Raw genomic sequence first — 25,961 nt, 5'->3', positions numbered from 1 at the left:
TTAAATTGATTGCAACATGTTTTATGACCACCACATATCTGTTGTGTTTAGAAATTCCTTCTACAGCTTATCCTTCAATTTACCACCACTCTACAGAATTTATAACCCCAAAATAGTATAAGTAAATGTAATACCACGATAAAACAAGTAATAAAGCAGAAATATAAAGCTCAACAAATATGCCACACCCAAAAACACAACCCTCATATCAACCTTAGAGACAGCTATGCAGCCTCTCTCCAAAAAAAAAAAAAAACTTGGCTGACAAAATGAAACTACAACATGTCTCTCCAAGAGTCACATGACTCTAACCCAAAGTCCTTCTGGTCCTCCATAACCAGACACTTAAAACACAGGGAATGCTCTGAACCTAACCCCTTGCACAATCTCTCCAGCTATGAAACAGTGTATAAACTCAACTCACATGTCATAGTCACAGTAGCTGCACTAATGTAACAATATCCAAGCCAAACTGCTCCTATCTCTCCTCAAACTTCATCAAACCCTATGTCCTTTGCTTTACAAACAATAACAACCAAAAGTGTTGTAAAGTTCATTAGAAATCTAAAACCAGTCATTCTAACCTCTGAAAATCTATCAGTTAATACCTAAAGTTAGCTTCCACTCCTTTTTCATATCCCATTTCCATACTCATCAATCGGTCTGTTCCTGAAGCCACTGTCCTCACACTATAAAATCAATCCTTTATTCTACTTCTGCATAAAGGTGGCACTTCCACAGAAAAGTTAGATTTCCACCCCCTGTTATTCTATCACCTCTGTCAGAAATACTTGACTAGTGTATCTATAACCAAGTTCCTCAAAACCTAAAAACAATCTCCTCTCAAACATCCAGTATAGCTTTCTCCCCAACCAAAGCACCACCAAAACTCTACTGCCCTTCCTTAATTCTATTTACCAAGAAAGGATTAAAAACACAATCTTCCTTGATATTTTCAAAATTTTTGAAACCATCTACCTTCCAGAATTAGTACATACTTGTTACTCACCTGGTTTACCAGCTACCTGAATAGCCACTCACAAGCAGTCAAATGGCAGTTGCTCTTTTCACTTATTGGTATAACCATGGGGGGGTCTCTATTCTTGGACCTTTATTATGTAACCTTTTTAATAATCATCTTGCTTCTGCCTCAACTCATTCAACATTCATTCGATATGCAGATAATGCTTCTTTAACTTGCACATCATCCTCCTACTCCCACTACAAATCATCAATCACGAATCACTCGCTTCTATAGAAAACTATTTGTCTTACTCACAACTACTCCTGAACCGAAATAAAACTAAAATAATGCTCTTTGCTGCCTACAGAGACAAAAACTCCAACTTTATTATCCACCCTCTCAAAACATACAACTAAAAACAGTCTCATAAACCAGACTACTTGGGAGTCATCATCAACCAAAATTTGGCAAACATATTCAATACTTAATGATAAACATTCATTATAAATTAGGCTGCCTTTACCGAGCTTGTAACTTTCTTACTGCACAACAACACTCAGCAGTTGCTACATCCTAGCTGCTGTAAGGATTACACTATGCTTCACCTATCCTTACAAACATTAACATCAATCTAAAGACTGCGTGTGTGTGTGTGTGTGTGTGTGTGTGTGTGTGTGTGTATATATATATATATATATATATATATATATATATATATATAAAGGGTTTTGGGCATGGTGAGGTGTAGTGGCTTTACCCCTGCAAAAAATACTTGTCCATAGAGTGACAGGGTTGATGTTTGTTAATTGTATTGAATTTTTGCATATCTTACATGGCTTACTTACAAACAATGAATGTATACATAAATGTGTATGCCTATATATAAAACAGATACAGCCCAGGCTAAAGGTAAACACTTTAAACAACAAATCCATCCTTCCATCCAGAAATTTAAAATAGGATTTCATCAGAGTTAACATTCTTTAAAAATATATATTAAAACCATAATAAACATATTAAACAAAATTGCACATTAGAATTCTATCACCATAAATCTCTGTTTTTGATTCGGCCTTCATACTAACTATCTAATTCAAGCTGGGTGAAAGATACGACCTTAGTCTCAGCTGGGTCTGCATTCCTTTCCTTTCCAAAAAAACAAAGATCACTCCTTCATTCATTTAGTTGGACTTTTTCCAGTACAATATCAAAAACTGTTTTCTTCTCTTATATCTCCAACATGTCTATATAACTCATTAAAGTTGTTTTTAGTTTCTAAAAGCATATAGATGGCCCCTTACTCTCAAGTACAACTTCCTGTCAGTCCTCTCAACATAAAATGCAGAGCCAACAAGTTAAACTTAAATAACATTTTTCCGTATTACATATATGGTGCCAAAGTAAGCTAAAAATCTTATCTTGTCCTTCTTACACATAGTAAGCACTGTTCCCCATGTACTGCAGACACCATATGCAAATATATCTTTATTTTTAATAATGTTCCTCTGACCCGTTCAACAAATTCATTAAGTTACTAGTTCCTTTAAGTGAAGGTTGGTACACATCCAATCCCTTATCATAAGCTAGGAAACACACTTAAAATTTCTAAACTCTTTTTGATTACTTCTTAATTTCATAACTGACTGAATAATAATCCAACACCATTTTAATCTGTTTTTGTTTTGGATTCCTGTTCATCCTGTCTTGAGAGCAATCATTAACTGGTTTCTGTAAATCCTTTCTTTTAACACTTTCTCGTGTACTTTTTCTAGTAGTGATCTGGGGTAATTTCTGTTCAGGAACATATCCATGTGTTAATTTATTGACTGCATAATTATATATGTATATATTATGTTTAACGGTAACGCAAGCATATGTGTGTTGTGCTCGTGTGCCCATATATATATATATATATATATATATATATATATATATATATATATATATATATAGGGTCTATAATATATCAAACACTTAAAAAAGTGAACAATGAATAATCGACCCCATGTAAGCGAAAGCTTACAATCTCAAAAGCTCAGAACAGCAATTTATTTCAAAAAAAAAAAAAAGAATACATAAAGTGGGGGGCTTTGCCCCCACACCCCCGATGTGGGGGTCTGTGCCCCCCACACCCTACTTAAATATACCAACTCCGAGATCGCACTACAGTGCCGAAAATGGCAAAGTAACTGAAGCGGCCAAGCAAATTCTTTCCCTGGGAAAGAATTCTCTTAAAAGCTGCTTCACTACTTTGCCTTTTTGTTGTTTTAAGTTCGACCAAGACACATTCGATAGAATGCATCTACGGTCATCTAACAGGAACCCTGTATATATATATATATATATATATATATATATATATATATATATATATACATGCATACATACATACACAAAGTTGAACAGCTAACTTTGTACACGTTAAAAGAAGCAATCCCTCTAAGAAAAAAAAATGTCTTATGATTACATCAAACAATAAAGCAATCTACTTTAATTCTCTGATTTTTCCCTTTGATAATAATAACAGTAAACAATAAAGCAAGCTGTGTCAGTCACAGAAGAATGCCTTAGAAAATGGGAAGACATGCATTCTTCCATGTATGCATATTCTGTTAACTTGCTATATGCCTCTCCAAGGTCACTTTTAGAAATAAATGGCCTCTGCCTACAGGATCCATTTGATCACCAACAACAAGATAAATAAAATAAAAAAATGAACTGAAGTGCAAAATCATAAACTCATAAGAAAATATAATTTGTTTTCTAATGTCTTTGACTCCTCATACTTCACTTGTACACTGGACATATTCTGAGAAAAGATAACTGCAGCATATTATTTCTAGGTGTAAAATTAATAATCTTTGTTAGCTGGTAAACATTTCTGTCATTTTTATTTGATAAAAAATATGAAGAGAGGTGCATAAATCCACGCAGACTGTTATAAAAGTATTAACACTGGATTCCTGTTGGCCTAGTCTGTTAATAACCTACTGTACGTCAATATCGTTAAACATTTTTAAACAAAGATCAAACACATTTCTTTAAAACAAAAGTATTTATACCGTAGTTCTTACACTTCTATATTTGTACCGCTAAATTTTCTTCAGTATATTGACATTTAAAAAGGACATTGCAACATTGCTTGTTCGTTTATTTTCTCTCTCTGCTTCTGTGACCTGTTTAACAGCCTGGCTATAGCAACAAGATAAGCTACTGTGTCTACTCGAATCATTTTGTGATACTGCTGTTTGTTCTCATCTGGGGCTGGATACAGGGAGATAACATTGTGATGCAAACCTAGCGAGAGGCTCATTAGAATATGAATAGAGCTAATCAGAAATGCAAATTGCAATAAGAAGGGCAAAATCAGAAACCATGTGTGATAATGATGTGATTGTGCAGATAGCAGAAGGTCAGACACTTCTATCATCAACGGTTTTAAACTGTTATTTTCCATTATCAAAAAGACTCCCAAGAGAACAGAGAAAGAGTAAAGTGTTTTTTGGCAGATGATGATTAGCTGTCTTTTCTGATACAAATATTAATTACCTAGAGTTTTTTTATGATGCTGTAAATCTTACAAATCATGTTCAAACCACAAGCAATACCACAATAGAATACCACAGTTGCCAGTTAAGTCATGGGACAGACAGAAATAATGGGGGAAAAAAAGAAATCTTGTATGAGACAAACTTGTTTAGTTGTTACACTACATTGCTTAACCGTTTGTGTTCCTAGTTCTGTTTTATCAACATTTTCACCTGCTCCTCTTTTGTCGTTTTTTTTTACCTGCTCCACTTTTGTCATTTTTTTTACCTGCTCCTCTTTTGTCGTTTTTTTCACCTGCTCCACTTTTGCCTAGTCTCATATTATTATTATGACCATTATTCTTCTCATTTGCATAATTTCAGAGAATGCATATGTTCCATTTCTTCCATCTTTTATTTATACCATGTCAAACCTTAAAATATCAAGTCAGCCTCTAATAATTAAGTACAGTATTAGGTAATTATAATCTAAGTTTACTATTCCAAACTAAACTGAAACAAGTATTTCTTTAATCGCTTACTGAGATAAAATACTTATAACATAGGGAACATTGACAAACATACTTTTTTAGATTTAAAATATTATTCATACTTCCATAAACCCACCAATGATAGTCACTTCTCACAAATATAAAAAATATACTGCTCAGTAATATATTTAAGGTCACTAAGTGACTATATAACCCTGTTTTATTTATTCCTAATAACATTGAACTTTATAAATGTAGCAATGTTTCACAGACAGTAAAACTGCTATTAATGGAAGTCAAAAGAATTGTGTACAATGTGTTTAAAGTAAATATGCTCATATTTAGGATTACATTGTATAAACTTCAGCAACCTATTGATTTATTCTCGTATATAAATCTGTCTTGGCACTTCAGTTTCTTCCAGTGTGTTAAATACTATAAAAATTCTGTGTTTTGCACATCTCAAAGCTGCATTTTGTAAAATATTTCGTACATTAGTCATTAACAGGCTTGTTATAAAAATAAAGTGGGTCAAGAGAGCCATCTAGTGGCCTACCTTGGAATCTTGAAGAGAGCTTTCACAGGATGCAAGTCAGCTAAAGGTGGGTCTCCATCCCCCAGCTCGATGGCAGTGATCCCCAGGGACCATACGTCACAACGAGCATCGTAGGAGTAGTCATACTGCTGCTCACATGCAATGACCTGTCAGTTAATAAAGGAAATAAAGCATTAAATCATTCCAGGGCTTTAAGCAAACCGCCTCATTGGGCAGAGTTGAGTGATTCATTACCAGAAGATTTTTTTCTAGTCATAGCAGACACCATTCCTCTCATTAAGCGATGTTGCTATTTCTACTATGCCAAGAGAAGGGTTTAAACAGCTTCCCCTGCGTGCCATTTAGAGAAATGAGTTCACATTAAATCTTAGCTGTAGTTTAATTTGCACAATTTTTCACCTCTGAATACAAATTGTTTACAATTACCTTTATAAAATAAAATCTATACCATATGCAGTGCCATGCCCTAAGGGGCAAAGAAGTTGATCATTGAGTTACTAGCAAACTTTACAATGTTATAAGTCTGTATCACAACAGAGCCAAGAAATTTGCTGTTTGTTTAGTAAATACTTCATAGTAAAGCAATAATAATCATATATACTTTTTGTATAATTTAAATTAATTCACAACAGAATGGGAAATTATGAATACATAATGTTTCTTGCATCATTTAATAATCATTCAGAACAGACTGTGAAATTTAAAATATAAAGTGTTCTAGTCAGAAATTTCTATTTGGAAAACAAAGAGGAAACATTTGAAAATGTGCTGAAAGCTTTAAAGGCACATACAACCACCACCACCCCCCCCCACACACACATACATACACAGATCCTTCAGTATATACTGCTCCCATTATCCTTAAGACAAGAGTGTTTTGTAATCACTAACAGCATGTAGGCTGCTGTAGAAAGAAAGCTGTGTCATACTGATTTAGAGGTGCTAAGTATTTACTGTATGATCCTGCCTTCTGTAATCCCTCAGCACTCTTAGCATATTTTGAACACAGTCAAGGACATCAAAAGAAAATCAGTGCACTGGTGGAAATGTTTTGTCAGTGATGTTATTTAATGATGTCATAAGACCATCGAGTGGGCAGAAATACATTTCTGAACTGCACATTGCATTTCCTTGTTTAAGTCATAAACTTGTTATATGGCTCTAGTTAACTGCCAAGACATAAAACTTATCAAACACCACTTGTGTGTTGCATATGGTGTTCACTGCAGGGAAAAAGAGCTAAGTGTTCATCTGTAGTATTCGAGAAACGATGATTATGTTTATCTGATAGAAAATAAATTTAGCCAAGTCTAGAGGTTAGAAAGGGTACATGTTTGTTGAGTAGATACCTAGTGGATTCACAAGGGATAATCCCTTTGAGGGAAAGACAGTAATAAATGTTAAAAATGCAACAATGAAAAACTTAAGAAGTCATTTAATAGAGGAACATATTTAAATGGAATGGTTTTAAAATAAAAAATTAGACAATTAAAACAGCATTAACTTGAGCAGGTGAAAAGAGTATGACAATATAGTGTTACACATCTACTCACTTAACTCTTGTTTAGCAGCCCTTCTAACATACTATACAATGTATAGTACGGTCCAAAATTTAATATAGTTTAGAATTTTGAGCTACATGACAATACTATGCTTAATATGTATATAGTGTACCTATTCAGCATTCTGGCAGCCATGAACTACCGTTTCTTTTAATAATTGATATTATTTTCTTTCATTGCCTGTTTAAGTCCTATGTGCATTAGTCAATATCTTTCTCTTTTGAAATTCATTCTAACATGATATACAGTAACATGACATTACAAACAAAACACACCAAAATAAAAACAATGGCACACAATTGCTGCTCTGGTAAAAACAAAACATTTGGAAAAATATAGCATTACCATAGTAAAGTAAAACAATAGATTATGTAATGAAGCACAAGACATTCTAAATAAAGGACAGAATGTAAGATGCAAGATTCTTTAATCTATTCACTCCATAATTACTATCTAATTCAAAGGCATGTGTCAGCCACAGCTTATCCTAGCATTCAGTAGATGAAGTGCAGACAAAGCAGTCCCACACAGGATGCCAGTCTATTGCAGGATACACACAAGCATGGGCTTTTATATATCTATGTATACATCTCTCTCTCTCTCTCTCTCTCTATATATATATATATATATATATATATATATATATATATATATATATACACAGGATCCATACTCTTTAACGAACGACCGTTTCGCCAAAAGTGAAACAGCTGAGCACACTTTGCTGAAAATGCTTTCCACCGAAAAAGCACTTTCGCGAAAGTGTGTTAAAAAAATAATAAAAATATGGGGAAATGGCTGTTGCTGAGATAGTAGCACACTGGGGATGAGGGAGTATTCCCTTTTCCCCACTGTAGTGCAATCTCGGAGTGAGAATATAAAAGTAGGGGGTGCAGGGGGCATGCCCCCCCTGCGAAAATGTGGGTACTGTGTTTTTTTTTTTATTTTGTTGTTTTATCATTTTTTTTGTACACTAGTGAAAGTGCTTTTTCAGTGAAAAGTGATTTCACTGAAGTGTGTTCAGTAGTTTACGTTTCATGGAAACATGATTTTGTGCAATAGTCCTAGATCCATATATACACATACATCTATATTTATATGTAAATACACACATTCACATACACAGTTTTGTTTACACATGACATGAATACCTATGAACTAGTTTGAAGATTACCAAATGGCCTTCAGAACAACTTGGGCATATAGGAGTAAAGCATGTGGAAAAAAAATCAGATATCTGGTTCAGGAAATACTATGTAGTACAAGAAATAAAGATTAACAGTACATTAAAACATACATTTATTAAAATTGAAAAACAATAAAGTTAATTATACAACGACCCCCCCATTAATATTCAAAAACATGCATGCTGATTGGTCAGCGTGCACGTTGTAAATCAGAGTTATAGTAATGAAAAAAGGTCCGGTCGCCCGGATTTTTTCCATTAGTATAAGTCTTTTTTTACAGCAACAGAGAACGCAAGATCTCCGTTGCTTTTTACACGCTGTCTCGCTATGTTGAATGAGTTTAACATAGTGAGACAGCTTTAAAAAAAGTAACGGAGATCTTCCTATCTCCGTTGCTTTTTTTAAAGGTGTCTCACTAAGTTAAATGGGTTTAACATAGCAAGACAGCTTTAAAAAGTTTTTTTTTCAAAACTGCCTCGCTATGTTAAATGGGTTTAACATAGCGAGACAGTTTGTAAAAAGAAACGGAGATCTTGCTTTCTCTGTTGCTTCCGCCCACAGCTCTGATGTACTGTGTAGGCATACGCATGTGCAGTACATCAGAACTGCCGCAGAATACCAGACAGCTGCGGAAGGGCAGCAAGGAGGCATTATACAATGCCATTATTTAAGAAAAGTAATTATTTTTTTCTTAAATAATGTCATTGTATAATAGCAATAACCCACTTCTGGGTGTGGGTAATGCTGGATTTACCCACAGTTGTCTTCGCCCTCGTGACCAAACCACACCAACCGTGTGTAAATCCAGCATTACCCACACCCAGGTGTGGGTTATTGCTATATTAAATTACTGTAGAAACACTAAATAACAGTGCATAAGCTTTCACACTATGATAGTTCTTCCTCAGATGTGAAAAAATACAGAAAACTTGAGGATTCATATAAAACCTGTGAGGACACATGGAGGACATGCAGACTTTGCAGAGAATATAAGAAAGTTAAGTGAGATAACTCTAGCTACATTGCTGTATCCAGACTCATCAAACTATGTAATTATGGTTTGTGGCCAAATGGGCAATTCACCAGTGAGACATACAAGAGGGTTAGAGATATGGCCTCCTCCGTACTAGATATAATGATGTTGGGGTGCAATGAGTCTCTCCCTGTATGAGGGTGGGAGCAAAGTTCCTCACAAAAAAAAAAAAAAAAAAATGATTTCCCCATTTAGATAGCTACACTCAGTCAAACCAATTAAACTAAATTAATGAGGCTGTTGTGGAGCAAAAAATCAAAAAGTCTCTGAAGAGATGAAACTGAATCAGTTGAAATATCAGTGATGACTATGCAATTATCTATTATACCTCACCTAAGTTTCAACTCCTTTTAAGAAAGTAGAAGTCAAACCTTAAGTAGAAAAGCAATTAGAATACAGAATCATGGGTAATGGAGCATTTGGCAGTAGGAGTAAATTAGTAATGACCTGAATAGCTAGAGATAGTTCATGATTACAAATCTCAACATTATTTACGGACTAACTACATGAAGCGTCAGGGTTTTGTAGCTTTTGTTCTTAATAACCCTAATACAATGTTTTTGAAATCTAATTTAAGTACTGTTATGGTCTTTTTAATATAAACAAGATCTGCATGTCCTCCCCGCGGTCGAGTGACATTTAAAGACATGCAGGTAGGTGCCTGCATGAATGGGTATGCCTTCAAGGTTGGGCGTCGGGCTGGCAACTCGGCACCGTAAAAATCCACTGCCAATCATTAGCGGACTGGAGTTCTACTGTGGCGACCCCTAACCGGGAAAAGCCAGAAGACATGAAAACGAAGAGCAAAAGACCAGAATGTATTGCACATTACAGCAATGGACACACAAAGTGTTCTATTGCAAGAATGCAAGAAATTTAAAAAATCCAACCATGAAAGTCAAAGAATAGAGAGAAAAGAACTATTTTGCAACTGAGTGATGGAAACAAAACTAATAACTGTGAAAACTCTAATGTGATTAATTTCCTAAATGACCTACATAAATAGAAAATGGCTTATTTGGAAATGCAAGTCAATATGTGTGTGTTGAGATGATGTACATAACTTCCTTAGTGAGTTCAGACAAGTAATAATGTTGTCAATGTGAATGTGGCTGAATGCATCATTTACTGAATGTACCTTCTGAAACCTGGACTTCAGAAGTTCATTTTCAGAGTCAAATGTTTCATTGCTGATTTATTCTGATCACAATCAGAAACCAATATGTCACACTATGCTGTGATATATGTATGAAAGCCAAAAGTACAATTTATTTCAAGTCATGCAGTTTCATCAAGATAATATACTTGGAAGGTCTACATGCCAACAACTGGACATGATTAAGTAAATTTACAGTATGTAAAACCAAGACCAGTACACCCAAGCTACAGTGCAGTTAGAAAGAGACTGATTCACACTTTCACAGAGAATAATTCACACAGCCACAGACTCAATGATTTACATTTTCGCAGAGGCAGCAGTTTATAGATTCATGCAGTATAAATTGTTAAGCCTCATGGACAAAAATGCAGTATTGTTTCAGTATCACAAAGCACAAAATAAAACTTCATTTATATGCTACATTTGATATCTTTGAGCAGTATATTTGCTTATTTATTAGATTAACCTGTGTATAAGGACAGTATAGCATAAATATTGATTCAGAGGTACAGTCTGTCATCTATGCATCAAAGAATGTACCACTGGCTTTGAGACAGAGGATCACCAAAAAGTTTGAATGCATGGAAGATACAGGACTAAGTGCTAAACAGATTGGACCTACAACATGTGCAAATAGTATGGTGAGTGTAGTCACATCAGACAAGATTCATTTGTAGTTAACTACAAGTCTTAAATAAAGAATTCTGAGACATCATCACAAAAAAGATAGTAGTCTCTCTGATGTAAAGGTCAAAATTTTAAGTCATTGATGCCACCCAAGGATAGTGGCAGGCCAGACTGAAACCAACTAGCTTCAGGCTTTGCAGTTTCAACACCCAGTTGAGGAGATATAGTATCTTAGTTTGTCATTTGGAATTTCATCTGCTCTAGAGGAATTTCTATAGGTAGAGTCCCAAATTGTAATATGTTAGAGGGTGTTGCAAACATAAATGATAGCATTTTAGTCTTTGTTAAAAACAAAAACAAAGAGCAAAATACAAGGTGTTTGGTGCCCTACTATGACTTAATACTCTAAAAATTAACTAAGACAAATATCAGATTTGTGTCAGTAGAATTACATATAAGGGATATATTCTAACAAATCATATAGTTTAAGCAGATCCTGGAAAAACAAGGGCAATGATTTAGATGAAAATGCCTTGTGACAAGATATACACATTTAAGACTGTCGGATTTGGTACAGCACATCTCAAAGTTTGCATGGACTTTATCAGATGTAACTCTGCTCCCAGTGACAACTTTTAGAGAAGAAGATTGAACTTTTCTGCTCCTAAAGAAGTTAGGAATGAAGGCTTCAACATTGTGGTACTATGGCAAAACAAATCATTTAGTGTTGCAAGTTGATGGTAGCCAATCTGTAACTGGAGTAGTACTGGTGTAAATGTGTCATCTTGTGGTATATGGGATGGCAGATTCCCCCAGAAAATAGTGGTGCCCTGTGAAACTGCTGCTGCATCGACTTGACAGAGAAATGTGCAGTATCTCTCTTCTTTTCTACTTAAAAACTGGAAAAAGCAGTTTTTGATGCTATAGATGAAGCTACAGTTACTTATAGTGGAGAGAACTTACTGGAAATCGAGCAACTAAGCTCACTGTGCAGCTGGATGGATGACTGGCTCTCTGAACAGTCTGTGGGGCCTATAATAAATTTTATACTCCATGACCTTGGTATTCTTTCACAGTATGGCTCAAAGTGTCTCAAACAGATAAAAAGAGCTTCCACAACACACTGGAAAAAAGATAAAGAGGAAAAGTTGTGAAAGGTCCAGAAAAAGGGGGTCAGGAGCTGGAATCTATGCCAGAATGAGGGCACATCCTTTCAGCCCTGCATTACCATCCTTACTTCTAGCAAACATTTACTCTCTGGATAATAAGATGGACTACATAAGACTGGAAATAACATCACAAAGCAAAGTGAGAAATACTTGTGTTATGTTTACAGAAACTTGGCTGTATAATAATGTTAATGACAGTGCAGTTCAACTGAAAGGGCTCACTCTTTATCGTGAACACAGAGATCAAGCACTCAGTGGGAGATCTAGAGGAGGTAGAGTCGGCATGTATGTAAACAATAGCTGGTGCATAAACTGAGAGACTGCTCTTAGCCACTGCTCTAAACACATAGAGATGTCCTTCTATCCACATGCTGCAGTATTCATAACATGAGGGAGTCCGCCCTGGCTGACTTGTACATCAGACCAGTATACAAATGTCTTAATGGCACTGTATGGTACATGCAGTGCTGCATATCAGCTAGCATACATCGACCGTAAAGCGACAGGTGTAAAGCAGATGTCAACACATACCTACCGCAGAACTGAATACCACAAAACACCAGCCTGATCTTTGGTGAGAAAAACATGCCACCAGGGGCCAGGCAAGCATCAAGGGGAAGGCGGCGGGATAAGTAATACTACAACATATAGAAGAGAAGGACATCTATGGTTATGGTAAGATTTTACACAACTATTCTATGTCCTTCTATTCATATATGTAGATAATGTGACCATCAACAGAAACATTATCGTAAGAGCCAGTCAAAAACCCTGGCTCACCAGAAAAGTATATGAGCTCTGAAGGAAAATAATGTGCCATTCAAATGAAAAGACAAGGAAGCTCTCAGTGTGGCAAGGGCAAACTTGAAGAGAGAAATACAGGAAGGAAAAAGAACATATGGAAAGAAAGTCAAGAACCACTTCACTGACCTGAGAGACCCCAGGAACATGGCAGGGCATAAAAGCCATAACTGAATACAAACCCCTGTCAGCCCAATGAGAGGACAACACAGAACTCCTGCATAGGCTGAACACCTTTTTCTGCAGGTTTGAGAAAAAGAACAGTTCTAAGGCAGTGAAACGTGTTACAGACCCAGGAGACTAAGTGCTCAGCCTAAACTCAACAGAGGTGTAAAGGACCCTACAGACCTTACAGCAGGTGAAACCCAAGGAAGGCTGCAGGTCCAGACAACATCATGGGAGAGGTATTAAAGGACTGTACTGAACAACTAAGCACTGTACTCACGGATATATTTAGCATCTCCCTCAGTCAAGTGAAGGTACCCAAATGCTTCAAAACACAATTATTCCGCTGCCAAATAAATCATCTCCCTCAAGCCTCAATGACTACAGATCAGTAGCCTTCATGTCCACCAGTTTGAAAAGCTTTGAAAGGTTAGTCAAAAAACACCTGACAGCAAGCCTTCCAGTGCACTAACTAGATCCACTCCAGTTTGCATATCATGCCAATCTCTCCATAGCAGATGCCATTTCAGTTACATTGGATCTCTCACTGGCACACCCTGAGAACAAGGACAGCTGTGTTAGAATGTTGTTTATTGACTTCAGTTCAGCGTTTAATACTATCATCCCAAAACAGCTAATCAAAAAACTTGTTCATCTAGGTATCAATGCCCATAGGTGCAACTGGATCCTGGACGTCTTGACTGAAAGACCTCAGAGGGTATGTGTGGGCAATAACTCTTCGAAAAGCATCACAATCAACACAGGAGTACCTCAAGGCTGTGTGCTGAGTCCACTACTGGTTACTGTACTAACCCACGACTGTAAAGCTAGATTCAACACCAACCACATCATCGAGTTTGCAGATGACACTACAGTCGTGGGTCATCGTTAAAGGAGATAAAAAAAACTATAGGGAGGAAGTGAACACACTGATTGGCTGGGGTGCCAAGTACAACCTCAACCTTAATGTCAACAAAACAAAGATCTTATTGGACTTCAGGAAAACAGAACCATCTCATTCTCCTCTCATGATTAATGGCAAGATGGTGGAAAGAACAAAGAGTACACAATTCCTGGGGGGTCACATTGCGGAGGATCTATCTTGGTCAATTCAGTCATATAGTAAAGAAGGCTCATCAACATCCCCATTTCCTGAAGAGACTGAGAAAAGCAAGTCTACCACCCCCTATCCCTTATACTTTCTACAGAGGCACCATAGAAAGTATCCTAATGTGTAACTTTTCAGTGTGGTACGGGATACAGGAACTGCTCAGTTTCAAACCAAAAACCCTATAAAGGATAGTGAAAGTGGCAGAGAAGATAATGGGCTCCAAACTTCTGGCACTACAGGAGTTATACACAGCACGATGTCACACCAGAGCTACAAAACTAATCAAGGATCCTTCACACCCTGCTTATGAACTGATCACATGCTTGTCATCTGGCAGAAGATACCACAGTGTGCTCTGTAAAATGTCCAGGTTCAGAAACAGCTTCTTCACCACTTGTGGTGAGACTTTTAACTCTGGCAATAATCTCAGAAAAGCTGGACATTGACAAGATATGGGATACTGAACTCTTTTGGCGCAAATAAATGAGAGACAGTTCAGATTATAAACAAACAATACATTGATGGCAATGAATGTGCAATATTATACTAACTAGGTCCTCTTATTCATGTGAGAATCACAGTGTAATAGGAATTTGTGAAATAAGAAATCATTCAGCTGCTGAAAATTATAGATAAGGTAAACTGTGGTAATATGTAGTAGAATAACCTGTCAAATGTGAAATGATGAATATATGTCTATTGTATGAGTTATTGTATGCATGAATATGTCTTCTCAATTCGTGCCTGATGCATGCAATTTCATTTAGACTGCACTTGTGTAGTCTAAATGACAATAAAGTTTGCTTTGACTTTGACACATTATGCAGAAATGGAACTGGTTTATTAGCTATGGTGTATTGCAGTGAAAAATTCTACAGATATGTGTATGTTAGACTGGTTGCTACAGAATCTGATGCCAGACTATTTTTCATAAACTAGTGAAACAGTGAGTTCTCAAAGAATATTACTCCTACTAAAGAGATCTGATATGACCATTGTATTCAGTCCTGGTAAAGAAATGCACCATGTGAACAAATTATCCAGAGCATATTTCATAAAACCTAAAGAAAATTTCTTCTATCATGATGTAAACATTATGCTTTTGCTATACATCTGTCAATGTCTTCAGACAAAGAGTCTAATTTTCTTCATCATACAGTTAAAAAACTCAGGATTCATGAAATTAGCAACAAAAAAGTAGAAATAGTATTAGATTAACTCTGCAGACAGTGTTATGACATATCCTAAGTTTATATGTCCTCCACTGAAAATGATGGGGAAAGGTGCTTCTAATGGAAACACCAGTTCTGCTTGACTCCAAATGGTCATCAAACTAAAGGTCAGCTAAATGTCACAGAGTTTGAGAACATTTCAAGATCACTGTGCAAGTTGTATGGTCAATTAAGCTACCATGTGCCATTACCTAAATGCAGGATCGACTTCAGTAGTAATTTGGGAATACCTCTGCAGCCTTTTTCAAAGGCAAAAGTCATTAATCATATTAAAAATTGAAGCCGTTAAAGGTTCACAGAGCAGATGGCCTTCTTGAAGAAATGTATAGGAAATTACCTCCACAGGCAACACAGTTACCATGGAAACTTGCATATATTCATTTGCAGAATGGAAATCTACAGCCTCATGGAAACATGCCCTACTAGATCTAGTTTTAAAGTTGGACAAAGTTCCAGTTCAGCTCAGTCATTATATAGTGATGTAATTGCTAAACTCACACTGCAAAGTTTGTATGGGAAGAAAGGCCTCAAAACTTCAAATCCACCTGTCCACATCATACGTCAAAGCTGGCTTTCTTCTACTATTGTTTGACCTGTCACCCACAGGGATTTGAGAAGAAATTTGCACTTTAAAACTGGTAAAAGTGTAGCTTTATGTATACAATAAAATCTTAAGTCGATAATTTCATCACATTATGTTAATGCCATTTCTGTGACCCTTCACAAGCTGGTCAAGAAATATAAACATATACGCTATTAGTTCTATCTACTAACAGTTGACTGTACTACAAGGGTTTGCAACTAGAACACATTAAAACATTATTAGACACCAGGTTACACTTATATTAGGGCATTAGCTTTGCCCTTTGCACCACCGTACTAATACCTACTAACCGTAAACCTGCCCCTGCACCCTACATTTCGCAAACACTTTCCATAATACTACCACTAATCTAGTCAACGCAAAGAAACAAAAACCAACACCCATACACACACAATACAATTATGCCCTCACGTAACCCTAACCTAAAACTAGCTCAAATGACACACAAACACTCCCACACCCTAATGCAGAAACCTTCATAATATCAGAAGGTTTCAGCATTAATTTCCAAAATCTACACTCAACTTATCTGCATGCAATTTTTGTTCAAGTAAAATGTTAAACTTTTGAGGAAAAGAACTTGATCACATTTCAGTGATTTTCTCTGTTAATGAGCTGCTGATTTGATGGAGTAAATGACACCCCTGGGTTAGAAAAATACAGATTCAGATTATGATTTTTGCATGTATATGTCAAAGGCAGACATATTTTTGTCATTTGGAGTATTTTTTTAAAACCAGTTAAGTATTCTTTAAAACTTTTAGTACAGTACTTCCTGCACGGCATTCTGATAACTGCAGCAAGAGAATGCTGTCCTCCTCCCATCGAGATAAACAATATTATTTATTTTATTTATTTACATTTGTTTACCGGGAGGTCTACTGGGCCAGGGTGAGCCAGTTTTCAGTAGATGCCCTGGGAGAAAAGCTCCAAAAACAAACATGATAAAGCTACAGAATCACAATACAGTATTGCAGTTTAGCAGTAGAGAGGGAAACATGGAGAGCAGCAGATTAAAGATTCTGAGAGTAAGGGACAGCCTTAGAGCTACTGCTATATAGGCATCAAGACTGAATAGAAGATATGGTAGGTAACTGATATAGTAGATTAAAATACCTCAACTGTACAGATTTTCGCAGGATGTCCAGATTTTTGCTTATATTTTTGGTCCGTTTTTCATAACATTGTGACTTTCTAGCAAATTAGTGGCAACTCACTAAAAATTGAAGTTAGAAAATAATGACAGACATTTGAGTTTTAGACTTCATGCCCTTCAGAAAATTCATGCTATTGCAACACCTGTTATTCTTCAACTTTCTAAGTTTGTATGAGCAATATTTAAAAATTGTCCCTATTTGTACCACTTTTTTCATGGCTCTGTCCAGATTTTTTACTCTGAGGTTGAGAGGTATGTAGATTATGTATGGCTGGGTGTCACATGTTGGACTTAGTTGGAAGTACTGAATGTATATATGAGGAGTCTGAGCCGTAAGTGAGATGGGGAGGAAAAGTAGGAAGGCTAGGAATGTTGTTTTTTTATAGTCAGTGCTGGTACATGTACATAGCCAATGGGAGAACAGGTGTTGTTTCAGCAAAGTCTTAAAGCAGTCAGGGTTGCTAGTAGACCTAACTGAGGGAGGGAGAGTATTCCATAGTTTTGCTATAGCATATGGGTAATGCATTTAATCAGCGGAAAGTTTAGGTTTTGCTTCATTATGAAGAATCTGATTTATTGATCACAGGGGGTCTATTTAGGTAAATTTAGGTGTATGTGGTAAACATAGAAGAGAGGACAGGGTAACTAGAAGGCTTATAGATTAGCTTATGAGCTGTGGTTAGTTGCAGGTATGTTAGATGTTGGGGAAGTTCTAGCCAGTTTAGATGTTGGAATGATATGAAATGGTGGGAGGAGTGTGTGACACTGGTTACAGATTTTGCGATTTTATTGTAGCATGAGTCAAGTTTGGATTTAAGAGAGGATTGCATATTAGTAAGGAGAGGTGCTCCATAGTGCAAGGATGGAAGTAGAAAGGAAGAGGCTAGGGATAGTCTTACTGCACAGGCGAGGAAGTGTCTGTGCCTGTACAGGATGCCTAGTTTCTGATGTTTTTTTTGATGTTTGTGTTGATATGCTGGTTGAAAATTAGGTGTTCATCTATGATGACCCCCTAGAAGTTTGATATATGGGACTACTTTGAGGCAAGTGTTGAGTGAGTTGATGGTGAGTTCATTTCTGGTAATGGATGTTGTTTTCTGGGGGGGGGGGTGAGTAACATGAGTTTGGCTTTATTAGCATTTAGGGCCAAGTGGTTATTACACATCCAGGTTTCAGTGGAGGTGAAGGCATTTTGGGTGAGTGCAAGTAGTTCTGAAGTAGACTTGGCCATGCAGATGATGGTGGCCTCATCTGCATATTGGATGACATTAGCATGGAGTATGCAGCTAATCATTAATGAAAATGGTGAAGAGCAGTGGACCTAGTATGGACCCTTCTGGGCCTCCACTAATGATGTTGAGGAAAGGAGAGAGGGTAATAAAAATGATCCTTCTTCAAATAAACTGGTGTAAGTGAGGAAGGATGCAGTGAAAAATGTGTATGCATGCCTTAGGGCAGTAAACAAGGCAAGAAAGTGAGGGTAGAAACCAAGAAAGGAGAGAACAGGATGCGAGACTGCAGCTGCAGGCCAATGTGGGTCGACAAAATACTGAAACAAAGGAAAACATGGCTGAGTTAAATAAAAAAATGGCCAGGATGTATGGTGAGATATTAAAAATAAGTCATTCCTTAATGAACTATATAAAGAAAATGACAAGAAATTAGAAGATATAGAGACAATAGTTACAAGTGAACTAGAAGTATCCCAGGAAGAAACTGAAGATTTCTCCTATCAGAGCATAGGAAAATGCATGCAAAGAGTGGAGAGTCACCAAAGTAAGGATCACCAAGCAGTACTTTGCTTTGTAACTGAGGTGATTGGGTAGAAGAGCGTGTGCCCACACACAAACACACCAGTGGGCCCAGCGATGTGATTGTTGCTATAGTGAAGTGAAGGACAGAGCAGTTGCAGGTCATAGGAACTCCCAGGATAGAGTATCCACCCATCATGGTTCCCTGAATCATAGCCCATTTACTGACAGCAGTTATCAGCAAGGCATTACGGGGATGAATGAGCAGTTGGATGGAGGGGATTGATGGTCACAGGCATAAGGAGCAAAGGGTTTCCTAGAAAAAAAAACAGACTTATGAATAAATATGCAACTGGGTGGTAAGATGTGTTTTCAATGTCTTTTTTTATTTTTTCTTTTCTTTTTTTTCTGATATTTCTTAACTGTAAATGTCTGCCTGTTAAATTCTGGAAACCCAGTGAGAAACGTTACAATGCATTAACAAAGAGGTAATGCAGTCAAAGTTTGTATAATTTCAAAGTATGTAATAGCTACAACTGTAAGTGCAAAACAGATATAAAAACAGGTAGTAGGTTAAACATGTCTAGTGATAGATGTATGTCAAAAGAATGACATTTGTCTGAAATTTAAAATTAAAGCATATACAAAAGTTACATAAAACTGAGTACAATTTTGCATTGCAGAATGATGAGAATCCAGGAAGGATCACAAAAGAAATGAAGGTTTTTTTTTTACTGCTGCATAATTAACAAAACCAGGGGGTACCTGAAAAATTAAAAATGCAAGCAATGACTTACAGGATAAAGTTGGAGCTTCCTCAATGAAAATACTTTTAAATTTCTTAAAAACAATGTCAGGTACACATAAAATGTATATTATTTGTAGGGCAGAATGCCTAAAATCCAGTCTTGTTGAATACTACAAACAAGCCATCCATGATTACAGAAGATAATATCAAACTTGCTAGTGATAATCAAGGTTTTCTTAGAGCTGTACCGACAAACCCAATGCAGCCATTGTAGGGGAAAACAATGCATATAGCTGTACCCACAAACCCAATCCAGCCAGAGTAGGGGGAAAATAATGCATTTAGCTGTACCGACAAACACAATCCAGGCAGTGTAGGAGAAAATAATGCATATAGCTGTACCGACAAACACAATCCATCCAGAGTAAGGGAAAACAACGCTTATAGCTGTACCCACAAACCGAATCCAGCCAGTATAGGGGAAAATAATGCATTTAGCTGTACCGACAAACACAATCCAGGCAGTATAGGAGAAAATAATGCATATAGCTGTACCGACAAACACAATCCATCCAGAGTAGGGGAAAACAACACTTATAGCTGTACCCACAAATCGAATCCAGCCAGTATAGGGGAAAACAACACTTATAGCTGTACCCACAAACCGAATCCAGCCAGTATAGGGGGAAAATAATGCATATAGCTGTACCAACAAACACAAACTAGGCAGTGTAGGAGAAAATAATGCATATAGCTGTACCGACAAACACAATCCATCCAGAGTAGGGGAAAACAATGCTTATAGCTGTACCCACAAACCGAATCCAGCCAGTGTAGGGGAAAACAATGCATATAGCTGTACCCATAAACTGAATCCAGCCAGTGTATGGGGAAAATAATGCATATAGCTGCGCTGACAAACCCAATCCATCCAGGGTAGGGGAGAATGACAATGTATATAGCTGTACCAACAAACCCAATCTAACCAGTGTAGAGGAGTGTGACAATGCATACAGCTGTACCAACAAACTCATTCCAGCAGCATAGGGCAGATGGACAATGCCTATAGCTGTACCAGCAAACCCAATTCAGCCAGCGTAGGGGAGAATGGCGATGCATAAAGCTTTACCAACAAACCCAGTCCAGCAAATGTATGGAAGAGTGACAATGCATATAGCTGTACCGACAAACCCAATCCAGCCAGCGTAGAGGAAAATGACAATGCATATAGCTGTACCGACAAACCCAATCCAGGCAGTGTAGGGGAAAGTGACAATGCATATAGCTGTACCGACAAACCCAATCCAGCTAGTGTAGGGGAAATTGACAAAGCATATAGCTGTACTGACAAACGCAATCCAGCCAGTGTAGGGGAAAGTGACAGTGCATAACTCCTGCAACTGGAGTTAGTGATGGTACAAACTCGGGTGGCAAAACCAAAATATTCTCCAGTAACAATATTAATGATGATGGATTCACAAGCAGAAGGATGGCAGGACAGCAACTCCTGGAAGCATATTTCATTTACATGAGTCAGACTTCAACTTCTGTAGTGACCTTATCACAGCTGCTAAGGCACACTTGAAAAAACATGGAATATAAGAGGAAACATCCAACCCTTCAATATTTGGGAATATTGCTATGAGTAGGACAAGTCCTTGAGGCAGGAAAACAGTGAACGGCCAATTTAATGCAGGGAAAGATTTCCCTAGGCCGTTCGCTGGATTTTGCCATTTTCTCCACTGTGGAGTGATCCTGGACTTGGTACATTTAGTTAGGGGGGTGTGGGGTGCATAGCCCCCCACTTAGTTTGGCTGTAAATTTAAATTTTTTTTTGGCTGACGGTAACGTTTCCCGTTGGCGTTCCCTCTTTTGCAGTTTGATATTACATGACTGATGTTTAGGTGTTTGATCACCTATTCATTCGATCACATAATATAGACTATATATATATATATATATATATATATATATATATATATATACATACATATTGGGTCCAGAAAAAGAGGAAGTAGGAAGCTAAGAATTGTTGGGGGTGAGAATAGTTGAGCATTAAGTAAAACGACCATTCCACTGTCTCATAAAATGGCTGACTGCCTGCAACATTAGCAATTCATGTTCAGCAAACACCCTATGGCTAACCTTATGACAACTTATATAGCTGTCTGAGAAGAGGCCAGTTTGAGCTTGCCTATCTAGGGGGATGGAGTGATGGAGACTAGTTAACTGCTGATAGCCTCCTAGTGGACACCTAGAGTATACCAGCAGAGCTGCAAAGCATGGTAATGTAATCTGGCTTCCCATGCTGTATGCATTGGAGTTTGATGCATGATAATTTCAGCGTACCCCTGCATCCCTTAGGGGAATGGGAAGTCATTACAAAAAAAAATCTGCACTAATGGGAGCTACAATTTCTCCCTTGAGACTGTGAGGGAAGCTCAGTAAGATGAAAATCAAATGTTGCGGTGGGATGGCGCAGTGGTGCAGCAGTAGCATTGTTGCCTCACAGCAAGAGGTTCTCCAGTTCAATTTTCAGCTGGGGTGCCCTTCTGTGTGGAGTCTGCATGCCTTCCCTGCATTCGTGTGGGTTTCCTCCAGGTGCTATGGTTTCCTCCCACAACTCAAAGACATGCATCTGGAGTGTTTCTCCCCAGGCCTCTGCTGAAAATTGGCTTTGTTCCAAGTTGGACTTTCCTGATAAATGTTAAATAAATACATTGTGAAGCAAAAGGAGAGGCAAAAACATGAGAAGGAAACAACTATAACAAAGTGATGAGATAAAAGAAGAAATAAAAGAATACAAGACCAGTGGAAGATTTGGTTTTCCCAGACTAAGGAGGAAAGGTGAACATAAACATTGCTACAGATTCATAAATACATTTATTATATCAAGTCTTACCAGTTCATCAAGCTAATATATTTGGAAGGTTTATATACCAACAACTGGACATGATTAAGTAAATTTACAGTATGTAATAGCAAGACCAATATGCTACAAGCTACAGTGCATTTAGAAAGAGATAATGATTCCACTGTCACAGAGAATAATTCACACAACTAGAGCCAAGGGTTTAGATGTTCACATAGGCAGCAATTTACAGATACACGCAGTGTAGATTGTTAAGCCTCGTGGACAAAATGCAGCATTCAGGGGTTATGAATATAATACTTGAGATCCAAGTGACTTCCGAGGTGTTACAGGTACTATCCACAAGAGAAAGGCAGAAGACACAAAATGCCCAAATAAAGCAAGGTTACTGCTAAATGCCAGATGAAACTTTATATTACCTAAAATGTAAACTCATTTAATGCATTCAAATGCTTAAGGCCAAGCCCTACAATGCAACATGGGCAAGACATTAATAAATGCAGCATGGTGGTCCACACAACAGTCCATAATGTTCAAAATAAGAGAGGAACCTAGCAGCTCTTAAAACCTAAGAGATTAAAAAAGTTAGAAATATGTAAAGACGACAATATTTGTTGGTATCACGTAGCATCTTCCACTAATCTCCATTTGGTACCACTCACTTCTGCCATGAACCTCTTCCTTTGACTTCTTTTATGGTATGAACACAATAAAGGGAGAAAATGAAGAATCCAAAGGAGTACAGAGAATTTAGCTCTTCACACCAAGAAAAGGCTTAATGCTCTGGCTGATAAGTAAAGGTGCTGAACTGTTAAACAGCTACTGCTACACTATAACCTCTTGCTGAGATGTTGACTCAGCTGTCTGAAGATGATTATACACACATTAATGCATTGTTGTGATTGATTTCTGGTAGGAAAAAACATTCAGGTTATTGAAATGTAGCTTTACAGAATGTTCTCAACATTTACTTGGGTAGTTGTTTTTACCTCATAAGTAATTATTTTGTGCTTAAAAGCATAATTTGTAACTGGCAGTATAGAAGTCTAAAACCTAGAATTGTAATCTTTTTATTCATATTTTCATAGGTTAATAGTGTAGCCAATATATCCCACTTTGGCCCAATATATGTCCCTTATGGCAAGAGAATGGCATGGATGTGCCCCTGTCCATAAGGGACATAGGCACTATGTCAGGTGTGAATTTCTGATTCCCCATCCATTGATCTAAATTGTGTTTGAAGAGGGCCAGGGAGTGGCTCTGCTTAATGTCAATCTGTCTCTCCAGCATGTTCTGTTTGAGTTACTAAGTTTAAATCCCTAGATGAGGTGACCCTCATGTTGTTTGACTTGTAGACGTGTAGCAGCTCCAACAGGGCTGAATTTGTGACTGCCTTGTAGGTCAGGCATAGGTCACCCCTTAATAGTCAGTGGGAAACAGAGTAAAGGTATAGGTATTTTAGTCTATTGGAATAGTTCATGTTGCTTACACCCTGTATTTCTTTGTGAGGAACCATTGAGGTCACTCCAGCTGCTCAAAGTGCTTAGTTAAGTACATGCCAAATGGCACACTGTACTCAGTTACTGATCTAATGATGGCTGAGTACAGCAGGAGTATAACTTCCTTGTATCTGGATGTTGTACATTTACTTATAAGTTGTGTCACATAAAAGGCTTTCCTCACCACTGTGGACACATGGTTGTCAAAGTTCAGGATACTATCCATCTGTGCACCTAGATCTCTCACCTCTGAGTCTACTCTAAGGGTTGTACTACTGATGTTGTAATTTGAGGGTATTTGACTTCCCAAAGGTGATGATGATGCTTTTTTTTTTTTTGTTTTGCATTTAGTTTCAGACCCTGGTTCTGGCACCAATGATTTGTCTGATCTAGACCCTCCTGAAGAATATCTACATCACCGGGGGATTCAGTGATTGCCCCCAGATTGTAGTCATCAGCAAACTTTGTCATCCAGAGTCCTTCCACATTTGCCTTGACATCAAAGAAGTATATTCTGAATAGGAGTGGTCACAGTACTGAGACCTGTGACATACCACTAGTAACTGGCCTATTGCTGGATCTTTAATCACTTGAGTCCTTTCTGTGAGGCAAATGGCTATCCATCTGGTGATGTAGGGATTTATGCCCAGTTTTGTAAGTTTATTGATAATACCGGAGGGGGAATTGTGTAAAATACCTTGCCCAAGTCAAGGTAGTTTGTATGCACTGTTTTACCCTCATCCATAGCCTTTGCAACTTTCTCAAAGAAACCTATCAGATTCAGTAGGCAAGGCCTGCCCTTGACAAAGCTGAATTGGGTCAGATTCAGTGTTTGGAGGTCTCCTATACCATTATTTTTTAGGACTATGATTATTCTTTTCATGGCCTTACCTATAAGACTAGTCAAACTTATGGGTCTGTAATTTCCCGGGTCAGTAGATGGTCCCTCCTTTATGCAGAGGGATGACTGTTGCTGTCCTCCACTCTTTCAGTAAAAAGCCAGTCTGTGGTTAAATAGAGATCCTAATGGACCTGATAAGTCCTGATTTAAGCTGTTTAAGAGGCAGCCTGGTATATTGTTAGGCCCAACTGAAGCTGTAATTTTAGCTTTGGAGAGCACAGTGGCAATCTGTTCTTTGGTGATAATTGGTAGTGGACTGGTGGAGGGTATTTCTTGGGGGTGAACTGGGGGTGATGGGGAAGTGACATTTGAGGTTAATTTGTAGGCTAGCAGATTTTGCTATGTCTTCTGGCTGAGTATAGGTGATGCCAACTAATTCTACATATTGTTGGGTGTTGTCCTTAAGATTTTAGACATAACTGAAAAATGCCTTATGATTATCCTTAGCTTTGGGGGCTATTTTTAACTCAAAGTGCTTTTAGACTTGATTAGTCCCCCAATTCACTCATTTAGACTAATGAGGGACTTATTGCTCTGTTGTGCAGATTCCCTTTTACTTCTTGTGAAGGCTGCCAGCCTAGCCAGATAGAATTTTATAGATAATTCTATCATTTGTAAATAATAATGTAAGACACAGGCTTGTCTTAAATTAAAAAAACTGCTGTTAGACATGGAACTGAAAAAAAAATGTGACAGCATACTCTGCTGGCAGAAAGCTGACCAAGTAAAGCATGTTGTGACCCTTTGATCTAAAGTCGGTTCCAGCCTGGCTAGATGAAGGCATTCTTTCTATTGTTTTAACCAAGAGTTAAATTGCTAGATTTAAACATGCAAATGTATTTTTAT

At 37.4% G+C, this 25,961-nt stretch overlaps 1 protein-coding gene across 1 annotated transcript in view; it reads right to left on the bottom strand.

Annotated features, from left to right (window-relative positions):
• Positions 1-5,534: 5,534 nt before the first annotated feature.
• LOC122805399 (myosin-IIIb-like) overlaps positions 5,535-25,961 on the bottom strand; it is a 950,073-nt gene continuing 929,646 nt past the window's right edge. The window contains exon 7 of the mRNA XM_044075509.1: positions 5,535-5,684. Within this exon, the coding sequence (XP_043931444.1) occupies positions 5,535-5,684 (150 nt within the window). The remainder of the gene's footprint in view (positions 5,685-25,961) is intronic.

The sequence above is a fragment of the Protopterus annectens genome, chromosome 6.part1 (genome assembly GCF_019279795.1).
Source record: "Protopterus annectens isolate FY-2018-M chromosome 6.part1, PAN1.0, whole genome shotgun sequence".
Taxonomy (NCBI): Eukaryota; Metazoa; Chordata; order Ceratodontiformes; family Protopteridae; genus Protopterus; species Protopterus annectens.
The sequence above is the reverse complement of the archived record's forward strand: the minus strand, read 5'-3'. Positions and strand labels throughout refer to the sequence as shown.